Source organism: Corvus brachyrhynchos, unplaced genomic scaffold (genome assembly GCF_000691975.1).
Source record: "Corvus brachyrhynchos isolate BGI_N302 unplaced genomic scaffold, ASM69197v1 scaffold48, whole genome shotgun sequence".
Classification (NCBI taxonomy): Eukaryota; Metazoa; Chordata; class Aves; order Passeriformes; family Corvidae; genus Corvus; species Corvus brachyrhynchos.
In genome coordinates, this window is record NW_008240027.1 from 5,779,080 (window position 1) to 5,804,333 (window position 25,254).

At 37.7% G+C, this 25,254-nt stretch overlaps 1 protein-coding gene across 1 annotated transcript in view; it reads left to right on the forward strand.

Moving 5' to 3' along the window:
- Positions 1–136: 136 nt before the first annotated feature.
- Positions 137–25,254, forward strand: part of ST6GALNAC5 (ST6 N-acetylgalactosaminide alpha-2,6-sialyltransferase 5) — a gene marked incomplete at its 5' end in the record, with an annotated part of 120,100 nt that continues 94,982 nt past the window's right edge. Inside the window, one exon of the mRNA XM_008640880.2 lies at positions 137–217. Coding sequence (XP_008639102.2) covers positions 137–217 — 81 coding nt within the window. The remainder of the gene's footprint in view (positions 218–25,254) is intronic.

A 25,254-nucleotide genomic window follows, 5' to 3' on the forward strand; every position in this document is an offset into this window, starting at 1 on the left:
CGGGGCGCAGGGCGCGGAGCTCTCCGCCCTGTCAGATTGCACAAGGTTCTGTTGATTCGATTTTTTTCCCCTGAAGACTTCGTCCTTTTGAGAACTCTCTTTAAAAAGAAAAAAAGCAAACAGATAACCCCACCCCCCCCAAAATCCCGCAGTTCGTCTTGCAACAAAACCTCCGAACAGATCTGTGTACATTTCAGCAGTTCAAAAGAAGAAGGAGGTAAAAAAATATACTTTTTTTCTTTTTGTATAATTAATTTTAAAGCCTATCTCATGATTTGTAGGAAGGGGAAGCAGTGAGGAGGAGGAACAAGTTGTTTGGTTTTGTTTTCTGTCAGCAGTCCTGATATGAAAACTCTGTCCCATTTAAATTTCATGGGGTTTTTTTCATGTTATTTTAACAGGGCTAACTACAAAACCTTTGTACTTGGGTGTCTTTGCTTTGCCTTTTAAGCATGTATTTAATGAACTCAAATGTTTCCTTAGGCATAGAGATACTGTGAAGATTTCATAGCTAGTACAAATGAAAGGAATCGAAAATAATCAGAAGTTTAAAAAGAATTTCCCAGGACTTGGTCTCGTATATTTTTGTATATGAACAGCAATACAAGAGAATATCCCCAGGTTTCTAGTCTTTAATACCAAGAGTTGATTTTGTAAAACAGTTTTTAAAATGGGTTACAATTTGCTTCTTTAACAAAGTATATGCATTGTTTCTATTTGTCATTTTGAAGTGCCATATGGTGGCAGATACTAATCCACAATATGTTGCCATAGTTCTCTGTGATCTCTCTTGAAAACAATATAATTACACAAATGGAGACTTGACCTTTCATTCAGCTTTAATGGACTGTTTTCTGAGCACATTTCTATTCAAAGAGAATTACATGAAATGTTACAGTTAGAGTTGGCTATATGTGTCTTCTCTGGGAAGGGAAAAATCTTCAGGCCAGAATCAGGCTATTCACCAACTCCCTGTTCAGCACACAGAGTAATGTCATCTTGATTCTCACAATGGGGCTCTAGAAGTAACTTTGATGTTAAGCAAAACAAAGATTTGAAATGTAAAAACTGTGTTGCTATCCCTCTCCTCTGGGCAATGATGCATAAGCAAAGATAGCCCATCTTTGACATGCTCCTCATCCTGTGGGAATATCCCCCCCACAATATTAATAGAGGGGAATGTACAGATAAAGCTTGGATCTGCATTTTGGTATTCTTTTCCCTTCAGTTGAAATCTTAGACACTGTTTTGACCACATCCAGCAAGTTAAGAGCCCATGATTTGCACTCACATTCCCAAACAGCCTGGGCCTCCATCACTGGGCATCTCCAGATCAAGAATTATGTTCCAGTCCCTTAGTGACTTAATGTAATTCTGGTTTTAATATATCAAAAGAATCTAAGCTCCTGGTGACATATATGGGACAATTCTAGGTGGAATTCCTGTACATGTCTCCTTTTTATTTAATATAAAACGGAAAGGATTTGTGAGGGTCAAAAGGTGTGTGCAGGTGCCACGGTCAGTTGTTTCCCAGAGGAGGTGTGTGACCATTGTTGTGTCTGCAGCTGGTGCTGATGGGCTGTCACAGGCTGGGATATGCAGGTACCACAAAGGACAATTGCAACACTGCCCATTGCTCCTGACTGGGAACAGGTTCTTTTCCTACTTGGGAGGAGAGTTTTCAGCCCTGGTTACAGGTTTTTGTTCCTGTTTTGGTCACCAAAATGGTTGATAATGTGTGAACAATAGAACCTAAGGTTCATTATTTTGCATAATGTTTTTTTTTTTTTTTGACACATGTATTAGCCTTTTGCTCTGGAATTTGATAGCCCCAAAACCAGTTTTCTGTCTCGAACACTAGATTGCTATCTTAGGATATTTCCTAAGATATTTGTTGCTGAAAGTGTGTGTTGCTTGCTGCCATTTTAACAAGGCAGGAAAGCAATAGAAGTTCTATCTTTAAAACTTGTCCCACTGGGAAATCTTGAGTTTGTGAATATGGTGACTGATTATATGCATCACAGACCAAAAGTGCATAATTGAACAGCAGCAACTATCTGAAAATAATCTACTGTTTCAAACAGTTGAAGGCTCCAGTGTGACAAGTCACCAAGTATTTAAAGTATTTAAACTCCCTTCCCATGATCAGTCTACATGATACCTTGATAAAATTTATTAGCTATGAATACATGAAAGAATCAGTTTTATTCCTCCCATGTCCCACCTTTGAGTATGCCTAGAGTCATGTTTGAGGGGGCACAACAGGCACTAGATCAGATGCCATCAGGCCCCAGTATACCAGCTGTTTGGTTTACTTTTTTTCCCCTCAATATTAAAGGTTTAAAACTTCTGGGAACAAAAAGATGATTCAGGATAGATTAGGCTTGTCTTCTGACTTTGGTGATTCAAATTTGCTTGCATTATTTAACTCAATAATGTTTTGCTTGATAATGCATGTCAACTGGGAGATGAGCAAGTAAGGAATCTATCCTTTTTCCTGAGTTTTATTCCAAATTTACTTATTTCTGCTGAAAAAATTTGCCAGTTGTAGTCAGATGTTGGGAAACCCATATATTATGTTTGCTTTGGATTTTCCAAAGCAGAGCTACTCACATCCAAGTTATGAAAAATTATTACATTCATAATTTGTAATGTATAAGGAATAGTTAAAATCCAACTTACTGGCTATAGAAATCCAGCATGGGGGCAATATTTAATTGACTCAGAGTCAGACATATTTCTCCTTTGGGCAGAGGTGTAACTTTTCTGAGATACAGAAGTCTCTCTCATTTGTATCCTGTGCCAAAGATCTTTAAGCCTCATGAAAACCTTCCTCTCTGGAGCATTCTTCCTTCCACCACTGTATTTCCTCTTAACAAGGTATTGCTCTTGTGCTGTTAATGTTAATGAGAGTACTAAAATCTCTTAATAAGAATATGTTTGAATTAATAAAAACAGTGCCTTTGCTGTTCAGGATCAGCCTGATTCCATATGCAGAGGTTTCTATTGACAATTTTACAAATGCCTGTATTTGGCCTGGCCAGGGGTTCTCTGGAAACCCTACAAATTCAGGGAACAGCATGAATACTGTAGTCAGGCTATTTGGAAAGATAACACAGTAAAGTTTTTTACCAGTATATTATCTCAACCGAAGAATGTTGACACCTGAACAGAGCAACTGCTGATACATTCATTTATAATGAATTAACTAGAATTGCCTGAGCTTTTGAAGGTTATGTGACTGCATTTATTGATCTCATTTCACTGATATCAATGAGCTGAAGTTTCTTGTTACCCCATAAGGCCATTCATGCCATTCTCTCCCAGATTCATTTGAAGCTTTTTCTTTGATCTAGAAAGCTAAAAAATCTGAGTGAATCCTTAGAAGAAGCTGTGTCTGATATGGTTGCTCTACTTATTTCAGTGAAGGGACATAAGTCATAGCCCTATTACTAGTTCTGGGAATAATGAAGTCTGGTTAGTAATGATTTGTCCTTAATAGTCTGCATTTCTCCATTGATTTTGTTCCACATTCCCCATGTCCCTTAAAAACCTCCATATGCTGTGATATCCCTATGTCCTCTGTCTTTTTCCATATTGCCTCTATGCCTCTCTTGCCTATCCCATGCCAATTCTCAGAGAGATTTTCTACTGCGGTAAATGAAGGTGGCTTCAGAGCTCCTTCTCATATTCTCTACCACCTTCTGTCCTGTCTGGTGGTCCAAAGAAAGCATACTTTGGCTGGTTTTAAGTTATGTGTAGACTTCTGGTCCAGTTAATAAATGTGTACCCACTCACTGTTTGCTGCTCCCTCCCTCTGAGCAAACTGAACAAAAAAGAGACAATTTAACCTGCTCCTGCCTTTCCTCATTTAAAGTTCTAGTAGGGGCTCTCTTCTATTATCTGGCTGCTGAGCTTCATGAAACTTGTGCCTGTATTTGAGACCTTTTTTTTTCCTGTGAAATTAGTTTTAAATTACCCAGTGTAATCCAAAGTTACCTAATGAAGGTAGACAGGCATGCAAGCAAGCAGTGTATCTGTGATCACATAAGCTTTGCTTGCATTGGGACATTAGCGTTACACAAAAATAAATGGGAAGATGGAGGCCGTGATTTATTATTCCTGTGGACATCTTTGCTAACTTTCAGGACCAGTTATGAAGCAGATTGCTGGTTTCCCCTTTGGTCACAGACACGAATGGGCTTAAGGGGAGGCAGCAAGTGAATTTTGGTGAAATGGTTGGAGAGTTTTATCACATTTTGTTTTACAAGTCTTTCTTGTTCTTATTTGATCATATGACAGGTATCAGTCATTTGTTTTTTCAGAGGTTGCCTTGGTACCTGGAGAACTGGAGGTGTCTGTATTTTATGTATTAGTACTAGAACAATAAATCAGAGGCAAGGATAGAAGCAAAGTATGCAGGGAGACGTTGCGTAACAGAAAACTATGGATAGAGATTTGGAGAGGACTACCAGCTAATGTGGAGGAGATGAAAGAAAAGAGCAGCCTGGCCTTTCTGTGGTGCCCTTATAAGAGGTCAGAGGAATGAAACAATAATGGCAGCCTTCAGTCTCAAAAAGGGTAGCAGGAAGAGAAGGGCAGCAGCAGAACTCAGCTACTGCTGTATATTCGATTAACATTTGCTGCTCACAATCCCATGATTTTTCACTGAGTAGGAGCCAGGATAAAAGCCATCCTACTTAGTGTCCATTTCACAAAGTGAAATCTAATTAGTTAAATGTTTAAAAGTTAATGAAGAGCACACGATGTCAGAAAATACGTTCTAATGTGAGTGCAGCCCTCTCACACAAGCGCTCGTGCTGTCGTAAACTGATTACGTAAAGAGCACCTCAGTGCCAATGCTAATAAAATCCCGTTTGGCAAGGGGCCAGGAGGATGCCATGCAAAAATGTCCAGTCATCTCTTTAGGGGTTCAGCTTCAATGTTAATGAAGATTCCCCATAGACGCATGCATGAAAGGATCTTATTAATTTCTGGAGTTTGGGTGTCATTTACATCTGTTTCTGCAGAACGCTGGACAATAAACCTGTGAAGATTTTTTATCTGAGCATGTGGGATGCATGCTTTGCTTTAGGACTGCTGCTCATACATAGGTGCAGTCTAGCTTGAAATACTTACCCAAGAAATCAAGGGGAAAAAAACCCTGAGGATTGTCTGATGAGCTTCAGATATCACTGGAGTTCCTGAGTTGTCCAGCTGAAAGTGCATTTATTTGACAGTTAAATACTTGATACTTGAATATAGAAGTTGGAATATTACATTTTGAGGGCTCTAATATCTCCATATGAAAATCTCTTCTGTAAGACTGAAATTCAATATTATGTAATATAATATTTTGCCCCTACACGGTGAAATTTCAGCATGTTCATCTCTGGAAGAGTTTCCAGGAATTATTATGCTTCTGTAGGAGATGCATCAGAAATGGGAAAAAAAAAAAAAAATCTTTGAATCAGACAAAGGGAAACCTGTTAAAAAGAAGTATTGGGTGCAACAGTACCACAGAGAACGAGGTCATATTGTGTGTGGGAGTACATCAGCATTGCTCCATTGAAGAAAAATGGATGATCTGGCCTGAATTTTGAGTCCTACAGGGATCTTAGGTAATTTCTTTTTGAGCCTCTCTTCTTCTGTCTGCAAGCTGGTCAATTGCACTGTAAGAGAATCTAAAAATTATCGTTTCAAATGTGTCCTCTTTTTACAATAAATATTCATGGAAATTAATTTCAGACTCTGGTTTTTCAAGATCTAAAATACAAGTAATATCCAGCTAGGATACAGGCGAAGCACAAAGCCTTTTCTCATTATACCATTATCAGAAACACTAAAAAGCTAGGAAAGACATTCTTTGCTATTTTGATCTATGAGTAATTATATAAAATAGAAGGAGTTTTTTAGAGGGAGCTGCAGAATGATAATTCTGTGACTTGAAGAGAAAGGAATAAAAGGTTGTAGTTGGAAAAATGATATTTTTTTCTTGAAGAAAAAATGTGAAAGAAAAATCAACCTCCAGCAAAGGAGCTAGATGTGATTAGAAGAAAGATATAAAAGTGATCCCTAAAGACTGGAAAGTAGAAACTCTTCTAAGAGGTGACTGAAAAGTAGTGAAAGAATCAACTACCAGGCCTCTCTAGAGGAGTTATTCATAGCAAAATGCTGAAGAAAAATGAGTACACCAGAGACTTACTGGGTAGTATGTATTCAGGCTCAGATAAATATTCACATTTCACAGCCTTTGCAAGAGTAGCTCCTGTGAATATTTTAACATTAACCTGGTGATCACCTGTAAAAGTTGTCACTGTTATCTTATTTCATACTCTCCGTACTGGGTTGTTTTGGTTTGATTTTTTATTGGCAGCTGTGGTTAGTGTGAAAATCCTGGCAGATCAATTAGGAATACTTCCTACTTCAAATATGGTTGAGTGGATTTGCCACTATGAGTGAATCTTACGACTGATTTTGATTCAAATTTCATACCTTTTTACACTAACTAGTGCATCAGAATCAGACCATCTGCTGTGGTGTGGAGTCCAGGAAGGGTCCAGTGACAAAATTTGGGTGTTTGCATTCCCAGCGGTCATTCCTGTATCTTTGTAAGGCTTTCCACAGCAGTGTTTTTCCAAAACAACCGGTCATGGAGCTGGGGCAGCAGTGAGCAGGGATTAGGGCATGTTGAGGAAACTTAAAGCAGCACAGAACTACCCCCTGCTGCTCTCAGGTGAGTTAAACAGGAACAGGATTAAGCCACATATGTGGGATTGCTGCAGATGCTCCTTCATATCTGAACACTTAGAATTTTTACGGGGTCTTTACGTGCCTAAGGAACAGTAATGCTAGGTCTGTGATACTGGATGGAAAACCAGTTTGAAAGCTTTCAGAAATCATTAAACAGTTAAAAGATGGGAGACTCCCTTTCAGGGGGTTCTGGAGAAGTATGTAAGTAATGCAACTGTCAGTGCTCCCTGCCGTATATTAGACTGGTTTTGATAAGAAAACAGAATTTCTGAACCCATTTTTAGTTTTAAAGATTTTGTCAGGTTTGGGGGTGCTTTGTAAGTCTTAATGGTACAATTTGAAGCTTACAGCATTTCTTCTGCTGTACCAAGAAACTCTGTGGACTTCATTTGGGGTTTTCTTCTTGGCTGGTCAAATATTTTTAATAGTTTTATCATTTGGATGGGATATGAAATTAGGAAAGGAGCAACTCATTGGCTGAATGTGGCCACTTTTAATTCTTGAAACCAGGTCCCTCCCACAAATCAGGTAAGTACCTTTTATTAACACCTTTGTTGTTAAGATATTAATATTTCTGTGGGTTCCTCATAGACTTTTTACTGTGAATAATTAATATTTGAATGGTGTGAATGGATGCCTAATCACATGGTATTGCCCCTGTTCCTTGAGTGGATGTCCCCAGTGCTTTTAATCAGAAAATGAATTTTGGTAGGGCCTGTTAGGCAATTATTGCTAGATGGATCTATAAAGGGGAAGGGCACAATATTTTGTTTGTGTTCCTGAATATTGCACATGAAATAGCAAGCACTGCCTGCCTACCTCACTGTTAGCTTATAGTAGTTGTATTTGATTTTAGTTGTTCCCTCTTCAGTGCCCTTCCATGCTCCTCTTAGCCTTGCTCCTTATAGAGAATTTCAGAGATGAAAGTATAAACTTTTCTGATACAAGGTCTATTTGTGTGTGAATACACTTAGAGAGGGTTCATGAACACTGGTGTGAAAGAGATATGCTCATCAGAAGATGAAAGCAAAAAGCCATTTTCCATTATCCCCAGTCTCTGAGGCAGGATGAGCACACTCAGAACAGCCATGACAAGAGTATTTCTAAAATCTCTTAAGAACAGGTGATTAATCTGTGAGGGCAGATTCTCAATTGGTATAAACTACATATTTCATTCATTAATCTTGCTATGCTGATTTTCACTGAGAACCATCTCCATAATTTTCAGATCCTACATGCATCTTGCCCAGAGTGCTGTCTCACAGGATGGTCAGATATGATGACAATGGCTATGGTATAAATAGGCAGAGACAGATCTCTGAAGGGATCATTTTGAAAGAGCCAGATGGCAACAACCACATTTATTTTTTTCCCAGTGTCACAAATATGCTTTGCAGTAGGGCTGTGCTTTTTCATTCCAAATGAACCCAAACAAAACCCCATGTATCTTTTCCATGTACATTTCAGTTCCTCAGGGAGACATCTGTGGGCACAATTATACAAAGTCCAAACCTCATTTTACTGATTTACCATCCAGGAAATGCAGTGACATAACCAGATTGCTTATAATTGTGGTTTTTTAATTGGCTTCCTGAAACATTAAAAAAGAAACTGTGAAAAGCAGAGTTGCTGATGCAGGGTCCCATGCATACCACTGCTTTGCATGAATAAGCCTCTGATTAATTCTGAGATCCCTTAAAACACATCTTAGTCATCCTAAAAATCTAAACAACATTTCTGTGTTCAAATTAACATCCACATCACTCACTTAGTACTTTGCTCTTTATATTTCTTCCACTTCTCTGCCAATTTTTTTCCTGTTCTAACTTGCTGGTAGAAGTTCATGCCTCCTCCTTGGTAATTCTTATGTGTAGGAGACAGTAACTTTCAGACAGATAAAGTCAGTTTCTCTTCCCTTACTATGTCTATAGCCAGCTGAAAACTTTTCTGTCTGTAGGGGAGGTAACCCTACCCTACCCAGAAGAGGTGTGCTTTTGGCGCTAAGAACATGTGCACCAGTTGAATCAAAAGACTCGTTAACTGCGATGTAAGCACGCTGTATAAAATTCTGGATTCTGGATTTTTAAACTCCATACCAGACGTGGGACCATACGTGTGCCTTTTCTGCTTTTGCCAAGTTTTTACTAATGATCATTAAGAAGTACAGTTAGATCCAGCATTTTTCAGCATAAGTCTTCACTGACTTACTGAGCATTTTTTACATACCAAGGATTGCTATTTATAACATTATAATGCAGATGGGCAGGTTCCCACTGAAGCACAGCTCCTGTTCAGAGGAGGGAGGAGATAAACCTAGATTCCTTTCACCTGCCCTCTCTTGGTTGTTATTTACATTGACCCTAAGGTGTGGCTACCCAGCTAACATGCAGGATGGACTTCGCTTAAGGGTTGCTCTCACCCAGTCTCTGCTGTGGGAGCTGCCTCTTCCCCATCTGTAAAGTATCTTGAAGGCTGTAATACTGTTTGGGATGTTTGTTTCCTCCTCCTCCTCGCTGTGAGTTCGCATTCCCCTTCCATGAGGAGCCGTGCAGGCGGTGGAGAGATGCTTGAAGATGGCAGAGGAGCTGAGGAGGCTCAGGGCTGGCAGGTGCAGTCTCAGCCCATCCTGTTCTCAGGCTCAGACTGAACAGTGCCCAAGGCAGATGACCTGAGCTTGGTAGGAAATGCAGGCTTTAGAGCTGTCTTTGTGCCAGCTCTGCCAGGTGATCACACTATCAGCTATCTGATCTTTCTGTATGTCATACTGGCCTGAGTGTTGTAGCCAGTACACTGGGAAACACAGAGAAATACACTTCTTTTTATTTTCAAACTGTTGTCTGAATGGGGAGGCAAGTGATTTGGGGATTTTTTTGTGTATTTTTATTTCTGCTCAGGGGAAGTTTAGGGCCATTTCTGATGTAAGCCTGTCTTATGTTTGGGGACAGTAAAATGAAAGAAGGAATAAGCCTCTGTAAATACAATTTTCTGGAGTACAGTGGCAATGATACTGATTAGTAATAAGTGCACTATTGTTCCTTGATATCTCTATGAAGTGGAGGCACAGGTATTTTGCTCCCTGGTGATCACTCACTTGAGGATAACTTTTCGTAGGAATTTATGCTCAGCTGTATTTTGCCCTATTTCCTGGTATTTTTGGTAAATCAAACTGGCACCTTCAGCACGCTTGCCTTTGTACTTTGAATGGATTGTCATTTCAGAGATGACAAATCCTTTATACAAATTTGAAGGATAAAAACTCTGTATGGCTTTTATATTCAAATTTGTTTACAGAATGATATTTCCAGATAACTCTTTAAGTCGCCCTCTTTTTTCTTTTTTTTTTTTTTTAAGTGATGTAGTCAGTAGCTTGTTCTGCGCTTGGAGGTATATTTCTTTTATTATGTTCATTATTCATGATGGTTCTGTAGTTATGCTATGGGAATCGGCTGCATTCATTAAATACCATTTCATAAAATTGATGGACTGTAGCTGGCACAAGTTTATCCATAATATTTTCAAACAGAATATATCATGTAACCAGCTTGTAAGATAAGCTTATAAGTTTTAAAACATATACAGATTTATTATGCATTTTCTGTTTGCATTGCTCCGTCACCTCCATGGCTGGAGGGAGCACATGCCCCTGGACCAAGTCTAGATGCCTCTTGGAGCTAGAACTTGATTCTATTTTGCTGCTCACATGCTGCAAGCCCTCTTCAGGATTTCCTCTGCTGTGTGACCTAATACATACTTCTGGAAAAATACAAAGCTTTCAATTCTTGTAATCATTGCATTCTAACTTAATTCCTTCTGCTAGTTCTAACAAGGGAAACTTCTTCATTTTCTTGTGATCAAGTATCAAATTGTGATGCAATTTCAGTGCTGCGCACCCATGTCTCTATGCAGGCATTGTTTATGGTGTAAAGGTGAATAAACACTGCAACACAGAGAAAAGTTACAAAGAATTTTGAGATCCCCAGGGTTTCAGTTTTGTATACATATACAGGAAAAATTACTGTTGTTGTTATGATGGTCTAAGAATACAGATAAGGCAATGTTTTCAAGAAAAAGTCATATATGTAATTACAACATCTAGTACAATTTTTGACGGGAAAAAAAAACCCTCACTTGGTTTTGTGCACCCAAAGCTGGGCTGTTTGTCCTTACTGTGTTTAGTTGTGTAATAAAAGATATCATCTCTCCCTATTGTGTCAAATTTAGATTTTCATAAAAGCTGACCTTGCTTTTGTATTCAGCAAGTAAAATCTTCTCATAGCCAGCACCTTTTTTTTTGGGGAAAGTGTGACTGTGTTATAATAATGAACTAAAAGCTACATAGCAAGGAGATTGTTATTATTGTGGACAACACAAACATGACGGCTTCTGCACTCATCACTGTAAAAGTAAATTGCAGATGGTGGAAAGTGCTGTGGTCATCTGATTACTTTAATGTGGTAATACATTAGCTTAATGTATTGAAGGTCAGGAAGTGTACATCTCAGTGGCACTAAACTGGAAATCTGCAGAATATAACAGAAACCAGCAACAAGTATCCTAATTGATTGTCATTAAGAAACTAATTTAGCCAAAGAGAACTATTTCCAAGCAGTAGTGAAGAGCAGAGGGCTATAGACCTATATGCAATTTTACAACCACCTTGTCTCAAGGAATGTTTTATTTGCCAAGTGCCACTCTTCCTGCAGACAGAGTTACAATAGCTTCTCCTTATGCACATTGTCACAGAAGTCTATCCACTAAGAATCAGAAATACAGGAAATGCAGTATGTGAGCAGATTATTGAACACTGATGGTTAGTAATTTGGTGGTTTGTATGAATTGTCATTTCATCCAGATTATTTTGTAGGTCAGACTTGTAGGTCTAGAAATATGCTCTGGATTCTGTGAGCACACAAATCTACTTGACATTTCATAAATGCTAGAATTTTTTAGGCTGTTTTTTGTTGGATATGAATTGGTTTTGTTAAACTGATCATTAAGAGACATAAGAAGAGGTAAAGCAAAGTACAAGACTATTAATTTGCTTTGCACTGATCTGCTGATGCACTGGAAGACGTGACACAACCAGAAAGCCTAGGAACTTCAGTATATTCCTGAGTTGGTACTGAGGTAATAATGCCAAAACATGTTTGGCAAAGCATTTCTTAATCCTAGGGACATTTTTTCTCAAAGACTTTAGAGCACTGAAAGTCTGAAGACAAGAAAATTCTTTTTTGATTGATCTTGCTTCACCTTCAATTCTCATTCTGCTAAACAGCCTTGGTCCAAATAGATCCCTCCTGCATTTTGTTCTTCCAGCTAATTCTGCTTCCTAGTTGCAATAAAATGGATCTCGTTTTTCAGGCAGCTCCTCAAACTCACTGTTCAGGTAGACAAACTGCAGACTTCAGAGCAAACCGTGGGAGAATTTCACTTCTTTCCTATGCAGGTTACTTTCCAAAGTCCATTCAAAGACTTTACTGCTTGGAAACTCTCTTTCATTGAGGGTGAGACATATGCAGTTGAGATCCCACACTGACTCTCAAGTTTGTAGTGGTTTACATGGTTTCTCTCTCCTGTCACTGTAAGGATGCTTTAGTCCTAAATGGAGCTTGTAATGCAACAAGCCAATGACAAAACTTTTGCCTTTAGCTTTCAGTACAGAGCTATCATCTTTCAAAATGGGCAAGTCAGAGATACTGATCTCAATGGCAGAGCACTTCTGAATGCTTTCTACAGTTAACAATGCTTCTACTGAATTTCATTACTCTACTTTAGTGACCCAGTAATAAAGAGAGCTTTAATTATTTCCATTGTAATCTGAAGTGTGGTGTGGCTGGCAGCAAGCCTACAGGATTGCTTGGTTTATGATAGGTGAAGAATTTTACACTGTAAATACTGTGCAGTCCTTTCCCAGGATTTACAAATGTATCCATGTCTAGTTCTTATGATGCTGGTAATTTCTGAACTGATCCTGAGCTGAACTGAAGAAGCTGATCTTCCATCTCATTAGTCTCATTTTTTTTTCTTTTTTTTCTTTTAGCAGCCAAAAGAGCAGCACATATAAATCACTGGTTAGAAACATTTCAGAAATACAACATAGTTATATAGTCAGTTTCCAAAACTAGTCTTGAAGAATACGTACCTGTTTTTCTTTCCTTTTCTTGTCTTTAGTTAAAAGGATGGTGTATTACTGGATATTTAGTGCATTACTTTTTGTGGTATAATGCTGCTTAGAAAGATGTGCAAGCAGCCTAAATTTTATGGGAATATGCAAATGTCGCACAATACGACAGCTTGTGCTAGAGTGGAAGAACGCAGACAGTGGATCTCAGTTTTATAACAAGGTGGTTTGTTGTTTGTAATGAGGCCATTGGGCAGAACAAAAAGGGTGTGACTTTTTGTTTTTACTCATTGCAAATATATCTCTGATCTTCCTTATTCTCTTATCTTTGGATGAGCTAGATTATAATAGGAGCCCTCAGAATCCTTTGTATTTTTCAAGCCTTTCATATCACTTATTTGAGAAATCATCTTTCTTCTTTTGTAACAGACTCTAATGTAGCTTTCTAGCTGGCCTGTCAAACTGCTTTTTCAAATCTATTCTGTTTGTCCAGGAACTGAAAGAACCTGGTCTGTCACATTTTCCAGTAACTCTGAAAAGCATCCTGCCTTAGAACACTCCACTCATAACCCAGTGTGCAGACATTACCACCTGCTTCCCTATTTCATCACTCATTGGCAATTACATGACTCATGCATGCAAATTAGGGATAAACAATTCTCATGAAATTTGAGTTTACCCAAACTTTCTAAACATTTTCTGATGTTTGCAGATGTACTTTAAGTTTGTGAAACTTTGGGAGGCATGATTTGTTTTTTCTTTTAAACAACATCTTGGTGCTGGCTATGAAGATGCCAGTCCAGTTCTAAAGCATAGAAGAAATCTAAGCAAGTAATGCCCTTGTCTTATAAATGATATAGTCTAGTCGCAACCGTGCATAGAGTTGCCTTTTACTGTCTGAAAAAAAAATACAGACAATCATTAAAAGTATGTGAGCTAATTATTCATATTTATTTCCCCAATTTAGTGAGTGTTCAGAGGTTTATAAGTTATTTCAGTTAGGAACTTGATGCTGTAGTCTGGTGACAGGAAATGTTTCATTTCTGATGGACCAGACCTGAGAGAGTCTGTCACACAGTCAGTGCCACTGGAGCTGATGTTTCCCACTCATCTTACTGAGTAGCCAGTGGCAGGAATATTATGGGTATTCTGCTCAGCCCATTTAAAGCCTTTCTTCACTACCCGCTGTGTTCTTCACAGACACACCTTTGGATGTAATTTTAGCCATGTTGACAGATATATCTTGCGTTGTAGAGTTTCTATCTTCCAACTTAGAAACACCTACATAGGTGTACACAAAGCAGCTTGGATCCAAAACATCCCCTCAGTGTCACAGCAGAGATCCTTGGCTTGGTCCCAGGGCCATTTGATCAACACTGTCCTGCTTCAAGATCCGAGCTGTGGTGTCTGTATGGTGCTGTACCAGCCTTGGAGTGCACTGATACACAGAACTGTCCTGTATTTCTCTGCACAGGTGCCCCAACACAGTAAGTAGAATTCCTTCCAGTTTTTTTTTTTTTTGTGAAAAGAGAATGTTTCTTTGAGAAGAACCTCTTGGGAAAACACGGCAAATCCTTGGTTAGCGAGCTCTCATACTCTGGTAACATTTAATTTAAAAGTTTTTGCTTCTAGACAGTCTACCACGTAATAAGACCATATTTGAAGCAGACAGATGGAGCTAAATGAACCAGGAAAACCTACGGCTCATTTAAAAAGGTCTGCTGTAGCACGAGAATAAAACAAACAAAAAAAAAGGAAGAAAAAAAGAAAAGGGAAGCTTTATAGGATAATCTTGAGTGTCTGTCCCTGGTGTATTGACTATCCGAATGGCAATTTTTAGAACTCAGGAATCAATTTTATCACCACATTCAAGAAGATTAAAAACTAACCAGTCTTGCTTTATCCTTTGCTATAGTCCTTATATTTTTAACAATGGCTTTCTGTACTATTTGATAGAAAATCATGCTACAAAAAACACACATATTGTAAGAAGTTTCAGAAGGTGTAAGAGCTTCTCTCTGAAGGATAATGAGCAGAGGGGCATCCAGATAAATATATACAAAATAAATATATTTTTTCTTGTAGAGAAAAAAGCACAAACTCCTCTCAGCAATTTCTAAGGAAAAAGGAAGTTACCAAGAGAGAGAAAATTGATATAAACATACTGTCTGACTCATACAAATGCTGAATACCGGCAATTAAAACATTTAAAAGATGGCACTGCATGTTAATGCTTCTTCAAAGACAGAGTCTATTCTTCTGTAGTCTTGTGTAATATGCATCATCTCTGGGAAGCTGAAAAGTTTGAAGGAAGGTCTTCAAAATACTGTTCCTCCTTCTGAATGAATCATTCCTCCCAGAGATAGTTACCTATTGCCATCTCTTTGCCATAAACCAAATGAGAGCCTAAACTCAATTGTAGTAGCAATGTGGTTTTCTGTAGCATCATTTCAAAGCAGAGAACCTGAGGATATGTTTATTTATTGCTTGGTGAACAAATATATTCTCAGCAGATGACAACTGAGGATAACATCCTGCTTTAATGGCACTTTTTTCATGGTATGTTTTTTTCCACTTTCCTTCATACTCCCCTTCTTGTATTTTCTATTTACTAGTTTCTGATGTGCACATCAACACTAATCAAACAGGCTATGCTTTTAAAGCTTCAATCTTAGTCATGCTTGGGTTGAATGTGTGAAAACACCACATTCCCAGCCAGAGACACCACTGATACATTGCAGTCTAGAGAGAACTCTAATAATCGAGGCACTGACAAAACAGCCACTTGCACACTGAAAGATGTAAGTATAATTTGCATGCTGATGCAATACACTGCTAGTGTAAGTATGGTCTGAAACCTCTACAGCAGTGTCTTAGGGAAGATGAAGGAAACAAGGAGGAAGTATATGTGGGTAAAGAGACATAATTTATAGAATCATGACATTTTGTCTGGCAGGCATGCTTGAGAAGTGATGGTATAAGTGTCACTAACTTCAGGCTATACTTTAAGGTAAATAGTTTCTCTTTCAGGGGAATTAGCATACTGTATTTTCTCAGTTTATCACTCACAAGTCATCTGCAAATATATATATTTATATATTTTAGGAATAAATAAACTGCCTGCATTTCAGCAGTAAATGAGTTCTGACTCTGGACAAGTAATACAGGGTTATGTATATCTCAGAACTCCTTAGTGGTCTTCTCTGCTGTCTCTAGAACGTGTTTCTCCATAGCCTATATGGTCCCCATTCCTAAGCTTAAAAAAGCCTTCTGCTCTCAGTGATCTGGGGACTCATTTTCAGCAACTGACACTTCCTGAGGAAAGTATGCAGGGAGTATGTGTATATTGAACCAGTTCTGTAGAGTAACCAAAGCATGTAACAAAAGTGCCACAGTGCAAGGGGCACATTTGATGCACATTAAGAATAGCTTGATTTTCACTTCATGTTGCTCTTAAACAGACACCTTTTAAAGTCAGTAGGTCAATCTTCAACTCACCCTTTCATTCTCAAAATTAATTCCCAGGCTAGGAAGCTGATAGCCAAAGCTCAAAGCGACTTTTCCATACCCATGTTCACAGACTGGCCTTGGGCCTAAATCACCTACTGAATAATTTAGAGCAAACTGGAACATTTTTATGGTCCCTCATAGCAGTTTTTCAACTGCTTTCAGCAGCCATAGCTACATAAAACAGGCAAAGTTAGTCCCAGAACCTGAACCAAATACATACAGATTGCTAGGCATCATGCTGTTTAAGCCAAGATTTAACCTATTTTTGTACATATTCATTTCTGTGATCTTAGCAAAGCCCTTGACAAGAATTTTGTTAGTGCATAATGTTTTGATTACTTTGTTCCTGACCTTAAAAAGGCATTCATAAGGCACTATGGTTTGTGTCTTTTAAGACTCTGTTCCTCAATCAGTTGATCCTATTTTCTTTGCCTTTTAAAGACAAGTCTTGGTTCCTTTCTAGCCATCTGCACCAAATGATAAAATACGAGCCCTGAGGCCCTTTCTTTGGTTACGCTCTCTGCCATTCCAACTTAAATCTATATTTAAGCACTTCTGTGGAAACGGCTGTGATCTGAAGTGTATTTAATAAATCAATCATGATGCACTGAATGAAGTAGAAAGCTGAACAACACAGACTGATTATTAGTTGGGCTTAGGACATATGTTTTAAAAACAATTCCATGAGCGGTGTGGAACGTTTAACTTCCACAATGCTTAACACAGTCACCAGTTAAATCATTGGCCTGGACCAGGTTGGCATGGCTGTCCTCTGAATTCCTGTCAGATCACTAAATATGTGGACAAACAATACATCCTGTACCTTTTACCAAAACTTTCACGGACTTCTCACCCTTAATTGTTGACGCTGGCTGTCTAAAAGAAAATAGTTTTGAAAATTATATACTGCTTTAAACAAACATTACACTTCCATACAAGACAATTAAGGCTTTCTTGTGCAGCCTTCCTTGTTTCACCTGGACCACTCTTTACTTCTTTCCATTCACTTACACCCTCATTTGGATGTATACAGCTGAAAATGAAGCAAGCCAAATAAATTACATCTGAATCCCAATGTGGGAATTTTGTAAGGTGCCTAATGGGTCTAGCACCTAATCTGCCTTTGTAAGAGACAACTAATACTTAATATTTCCAATCATGAAGAGTAGCTACTTAGACTGCTTAGAGGGTACCTTAAATTTTTGCATGCTATTTATTTTTCATTTCTGTACATTCTTAAACATCTTCCTCTGTCTGTTTGTTGACTGATAAATCTAGATGTTATAGTCCTGGTGTAGACATCATTTATACCTAGAAAAGCATATCTGAAAATACATTACCTTTAAATAGTGGGATCCATCACATCTGAGCTCCCATGTCTGATAGCCAAAAAGCTCCATTTCATTTCAGAAGAAAAATTGCTTCTGTCAAGGTAAACAGAATGCATTATCCCCCTTTAATAACCATTTTTGAGCATGCTTCTGTATTACTTTTTTCACAGCTGTATTGCAATAAGCCTTAGAGTAATTGCCAGTTCTTCTGTCTAATAGGTTCATTATTCTTTTGCCATAATTGCAGCCATTAAATGTCCAATTGTTAAATTTCCACTCCTACATTTACTTAGTGTTACTTTTTATAATGGGCTATGTCATTACAGCACCCCAGTGGCTACAGCTGTTGTTCAAAAGTGTTTCTAAAAGTGAATGAGACCTATTTGAGATATGTCTGTATCCTTGATTTTTCACAGATTCTCTCCGCTGCACTCAGTCATCTTTTTTTAGCTTTTATAAAGATAGCTGAATTTAGATACCCTTTACTGAAAGTTTAAGAATCTGACCTATTCAAGAAGACATAAAACTATGACTTTAATATTTCTAAAGCACCATTTTTTCACTTTTATGAAATGATTCATATATAACAAGGTGATGGAGCAAAGATTTAACTAAGGCAAATTAACACTTATGGCTTAATAGCTTTTCGAGAGCGCTGATTTATCTTTTGTCATGTTAAATTTGTTGGGCTTTTTCTTTGTTGTAAAAGAAGCCTAGCTCCTAGTGTTAGCTACAGTTGTGGTAATAAACCAACCTTTCCAATGCCCCTTGCTTCATTACTTGGAATTTCTAGATACGTTAATAAGTATGCTAGGGTTAACTTCTTATTGATGTGACAGGGACTTCTTGATTTGAAATGTTGCATTTAGATGTGATAATGAATCTTTATTAAAAAAAAAAGTAAAAATCATTAGGAATCCTCTTTTTTTTTTTTTGTAAGACACTGTCATCTGTCTGGTTTGTGTGTGATATCTGGTCACAGTTTGGTTTATTATAATAACACTGAAAAATGGCTTTGAGACACCTCTATTAACACTTGCATTAATTTTTGTTTCTGACAAGCATGGAGAAGCTGTCCTGGAAATTGCTGGTAACAACCACTGTCAGCCCCAATCAGTTTCCTGGGAAAGCTGATACATGATACCCAATAACTGTTCGTGAGGTTATCCAGCCTCGTTTTAAGATATAACTTCATGTCACTTAAAAATTTTCATAGGCGGTATGTCATTTTTATTACTTAGATTTCATCCTCCTCCATAAGGGTTGATTAAAACTGCATTTGAAATGTATATCACATAAGGTTTTTTTATAGACCACATTTTCATTCTTAACCTCGTTACCAAGCTGTAATTTTTTTCAGTGATTAACCTAAAATTGCAGCATTTCCTATCAGTATATGCAGTATCTCCTATCTTATCCTTAACACATTATAATAAAAATAATATGATAGGGAGTATGTTTGATTTACAGAAAAAAATAGATTTTTATTTAAATACTTTTAAAGAGAAACGTTTTTACCATCCAAATTCCTTCCCATATTGTAGAGCATATACTGAAGACAAAAACAGAAAGAAAAGAGGTCACAAAGAAAATCAGATGCTTGTTTTTTTCTGTGCAGAGCTAGACTTTCCACAGAGGAGGGCAAAGAAAAACCCTCCTGATCCCTACTTCTAAATTGCAGTTCAAATCTACATCATTATCAAAGTAGAAAGTTGTTACCGCATCATGTCTGTGTACATGACATTTTTCTGCTTGTTATAATCATGTTTCCAGTGCTGAGGTACTAGGTAATTAATTCTTTCAGTGTCTGGCACCAGATTGCAGTTATACTAGATACGCCAAGGTGTTGAAGATGCCATTCAGATGTTCTGTTCTCTTGTGGAGGGGTTCTTTTTGAGCAGAGTAGATGTAGCAAATTTCTACTGTAATTGTCAGCTTTACAGCTACAGAACAGACTTTGCTTTCCAGGATCCCTGGATTATAAAATTCAAGGAGATACAAAGGCTGAGAGAAAAAAACCCACCAGCTGGTAATTTGAAAAAAAAAAGTTACAATGGGATTAGGGTAAATATAAGCAAATAGATAGTGGAAAATATTTAATTAATTTCACCCTGTTTTTAGCTCTTTGTGGCACTGGGTAGAAGAAAAACATATTCCTGATTTAAAATCCAAGAGTATCACAGTCAGCAGATTATCAGATTGTGAATTTCAGATGTTTTAACCAGATGTACAATTCACAAGTAAATCACAAGCCATTCTGAAAGCCATAACAGTTAATAAATAGAGTTTATAATTCTCACAGGCTAGAAATAATTCTCATTTACATTTTTCATTAGAGTTGTTACAAGTATCATCATCTTCTCTCTTTTACCCACCAACCATTATGGCTACAACAGCACAGTTGTGCAGGAATCATCAGTTCAACTCAGCAGTGCTATCAAGAGGAGGGTGCAAATGCTGAAATTCCTCCTGGCTGGCTGTGCAGCCTACAAACCTGCCCATGCTCCTTAGGCAATTCCTGACACCTATAGGAAGTGTGGGTAGGCCTGTGAGGTTGGGGGGATGGTTTGCAGCATAATCTGAACAGTATGGCAAAGCTTTTGCAGTGTTTTTTCATACACGAGTTTAAAAGTTCAAGTTGTTTACAGCTCATGTTCACAGGTCAAGTTTCACTGAAAGAGTTAGGACCATCCATAAGCTAAATGTGAAAGCAAAGTGCTACCTAAGGGGAGGGCCAGAGTGCTGTGTCACTGGGGCTTGAGTGCTGGATGGGGATTTGGGACATATCATGATCTTTAAAATGTGCTAGAAGTAATGTCAGGGGTAGGCTCTATTCTGGCCAAGCTCTGTGAAAGTATAAGGGCTTCTGTCTGTTGAAAAGGCTGCTCCTCAACTTTGAGGAAGAGATAAATGATGTGTTTTTTCCTACCAGGCAGCACTGATATCAGTATTGAAAGGCATAGTTGAGCCTACTTTTAGGGGGCAAATAAAGGTACGCAGAGCAGTGATCTGGGAACATGTTTCTATGGCACTGATGGACGCCCAACACCATTTTAAGGCTTAAAGAGCCAAAGAACCTGAAAAAGGTTCCCACACCCCAGAATGCTGCATGGGAGTGGGAGAGGAGTGCGTGTGTACATACATATTATGTTATTTAAATGGTAAAGTTCCATAACAACTTGTGCTTGTTCATCCAACTGAAGTGTCTGTACACAAAACAGGACCTTTTTTCTGTCTCTTCTACATGAACACCATCAACTACATTCCAGATGTAAAAGCAGCAGTGGAAACAAAATATGGAAGAAATGTAGTTTAACTTTCAGTTCCCAAATTATGGCTCTTGTTCACATTGTATTAATTGCAAACAAGACCAATCCTTGCATCTTCTAGACTATTAGTTGGAAAGAAAATCTCCTGTGGTTTGGGAGTAGAATGACTTTGATTTGGTATCATTGGTGTAGACTAACCCACAGTGGATGTGCCCTTTTTTTGTATTGGAGTCATTATTACAGTGACTTTTTCTGACTAACTCTGCTTTTGTATTTTGTAATACTTCTGCTATTGTATTCTTTTCTTTTCTTCCAACAGTACACCAGCATATCAGCTTGAGCTTGAAATAATAATAACATTTTAGATAGTTTATGACACAGCCTTAACCTTCTTTAATAGCAGTTTTATGTATTCAATATTCTGCTGCTCTGGTTGGCTTGTAGTCTTTCAGAAGCGCTGGTCACTAAATAAAACAAAGTTCATATTTATTGCTATGTGTCGTCTAAAAGCAATCACTCAAAACAAGAATTATAAGATCTTCTAGAGATGAAAATGTTTTTGTGATGGAAGTTGGCAAGGCCAATCTGTTATCATGAGGCATGGAGAAGAAAGGCCAATGCTCTTGACTGTTTAGTGAATGCACTTATTTCCTTTTTGCAATTTTCATTATGGCAAATTGTTTGACCTAGCAGAGAGACACTTTCTCAAGGCTGGGATCATATTGTTTTGCTAGTATAATTCCATCACAGCCAACAATAGATATAAATGGAAAAATGAGGCAGAAGAGTACAACAGTATAGTATGATATGTTTTCAGATCAGTAATCAGTGTCTATTTAAAATAAAATAGAAATATATTAGATGATATGCTTTGACTCCATTTTATTAAGGTGAAAAGAAGTTTTATTACTAGTCTTATGATCAAATGAAGGAAAACAGGGGTAGTGAGAGCTATGCACAGGAGAATAAAGGCAAGCAGCTAAAAATCTGCTATTAACCTAACTGTTTTTGACATTCTGTAAAGTCATTGAGATGTGATTTTTCATCCAACGCTAAAAAGTTTCTGTGATAGTATATGTTAAATAAAAAAAGGAAAACAGAAGTCCTGGATAATGTGTATATCTCCAGTGCAGGAGACATATCTTTTTGATTTTTTAGGACAGTGTAAAAGAATAAAAATGCTAATTTTTCTCATCTAAATTCTAGAGAATAAATAGAAAAATAATAGCTAAAATTGTGAAAATTACTTGCAGAATACTAACTCCTACAAACAAAAGCACTGCTTTTTCCATTACCTTGCCAAGTCAATGCAGTGGCATTTAACTACGTATTCTTACTCTCTTTTTAAATGGATTTGTTTCTTTTTTGTTACATTTTTCAATGTAATGAAAATATCAAGCCTAAGGTAATTCTTTCTTCAATTTTTATAGGTTGGTAAATATTATTTTACCATATAAACCAGTATGTGAAGGAGCATCAGCCCTTAATTTATGCTTATGCAGCCCAGTACTCACGTGTAGTTACACTGGACCAAATTTAACAATACTGAAGGAGAAAAAACAGACACAGGTTGATCTTATGAACTTTTAAAGACGTGAGGTGCTTGCTCATGTCTGTAGTTCCACAGAAGTTAAATTGAATTATGCAAATAAGACCACATGTGTACATGCTGCCAGGTTCCAGTTAATAAATGGTCTTACTCCTCTGTTATTTTCATGAGCCATACAAAAAAGATGCTTATATAGACACTTCCTCAAAAAATATGAATAAAATTTTCTATGAAATGAGAAAAATAACACCATTTAATCTGGCTGTGAATGAAACTGCAAATACAGTGTTTCACTCTCTGAATTTCTGAACTGTTTTAATTACATTATGAATTTATCTCCATATGGTTGCTGGTATCCATTGAAACCGTAGTTATTAGCCATCTGAATTTATGTTGTGCTGGTTTTTGGTGGGGTTTGATTCTAATTTACATGAAGAATCTGACACCTGTTGAGCAATGGAGAGGAGCATTTAAAAAGATCAGCTGAGATTTGCCCCCCATTTACAGCTTCATAACATGGCCAAAAGCAGGTACAGTTTTGTTAGTGCAAATTATAATCAGACCCAGTACTTTCATGCACCTTTATTTTAGATCCTGGTAATGCAGGTGTAGATATGTACCCATGTCATAAGAGAGTGGAGTATTATTAGAAACTTGTATTTTTTATGGCAGTGATCTCTGGTAGGAATCACTGTCCATGTACACATACACACCTATAAATACCCGCAGGACTGTCTGCAAGCACCAGTACCGTTCAGAGCTTAACCAGCAGAGATGCACAAGGGTTATGATAATCTTCAGCAGCTTTTGCTACCTTTTGCAAAACTCCTCAAGCCCGTGACTCAAACACGCTCACAGACACCAGGCATCGTGCCCTGCCTCAAATGGCCTTCTGATCACCAGTGGTTTGACTTCTTGAGAGATGCTGAGGGAAGTGAATCTAGTCTTCAGTCTTAGTTTCCTCTGGGTGTGCAAGCGGAGTAAGGAGATATGATAAAAAGAGGTCTGCCTTGTCATGGGTTAGGTCACGTTCGGACTTAGTAGTAGTTCAGACTACTGCAAACCAGCTCAGAGAAATGGTAGGAAATACTGCTGTGCCCTTTCTCTCACATCCCTGCATTGATTTGTTTTTGACTAGTCCTGCGCTCAGAGGTGGCTGAGCATAGAGTGGAAATAGCTGCCTTGAAATAGTGAAGACTTAGTAAAATAAGGTTATTTTATTTAGTCACTGCTTGCCAAGATTTTTCTTTAAAAAAATAATTTTCTTTCTTTCTTATTCTCTGTTTCATTTTTGAGCTTTATTGATAGTGATGAGTCATATGAAAAAGACTTCACGTATGTTAGTGGTTACTGGAATTGTTAATACAGCCAGCAATGGATAAAAACGTTTTTATGGAAAACCTCTCTGAGTGGGAGCTCATTTTGAACATACATAAAGGAGTGTCTGGCCATGTTTTCTTCCAGAATTTTGAGAAGGCTGCTATATCTAATTTACAAAACACTTAAAATGGTTGTAAAACCTGCATTTTTAAAAAAAAAGGGTTTTTATCCATTTTCTCAACACTGAATTTAATAGGCTGACAACTGAGGTTTTCCAAAGAAACCCATTTAAGCTACAAGAGGAAAACACTAGTTCATATTTTCACTTTGGTTACTCCAACTCTATTAATTTCAATGGAGTTTACCAACAGAAAGATGCTGGTCCTCAAAACATACATATCCATGATCTCGTATCGTTAGTTCATTACTGATCAGACTGTCTGAAGTCCAGATATTGTCTGTGTGATTTCCTGCATAGTCTTGCTTTAAGACTGGGTAAACAATTAACAAACTGCAGGCACTCAAATGGAGCCCTTACATCAAAGATGTGTCTCACTTACCTGTTTAAAACAGGTACTCTCTAAGTACATTGTTTAATTGAAGTAATAGTGAGAACAATCGAGCTGACTGGGGTGTTTTTTCAGTGTTTATTGGGCTGTAAGGACTGTGAATATGCTTTTTCCCAAATGTTAGTGAGGATTCCTTCTCCTGGGCAACAGGCATAGTCCAGGTGAGGGTACCATCTGCTAATTTGCCATTATAAATTCCAGTCTTAAAGCAGTCAGGGGAGTGAACATTTGACCTAGTCTAAAATCAGTGTAAACTATCAGTTATTGACAACATCAAATGGAGTAATTAAGTATGGCTCCTCCATATCTTACAATTTTTCCAGAAATGTATTTATTTTAAGAATCCAAAATTTAAATTATTGCATACTTCTGACATTCCCAATCCTACACTTCCCAAAATTGGATTCAGTTTTATCTTCTTTATAGGCTTCGGGAATATTTTAGAAGCTGTTTTACCATACTATTTTATCTTCATGAGGCTTTTTTGAACCAGCTCAAATTCTTCAAGGCTGCATATAAACTGTTTTTACAGTAGTTTTGTTTAGGGTATATTGACAATTGTGACAGCAAGCACTTGTGACTGTATAGCAGTGGATGATAAAAGAATAGTCTGGGCTTTCTCTGGAAGTTACCATTGAGAACAGATGAACTGTCAGAGCTTTAAGCAACAGAAGTCACGTCCACACCACTGAGATGCCAATTAGCCAACTTTGAACATAGTCCATTTGTCAGATTTTAGGGAGCGAGTGTTGCTGGTAGCTGGAAGCAAGAGACACTTCTCTTCTACAGGGAAAGCTATTACTGGCACAACACATGGAAATATTCAATTGTT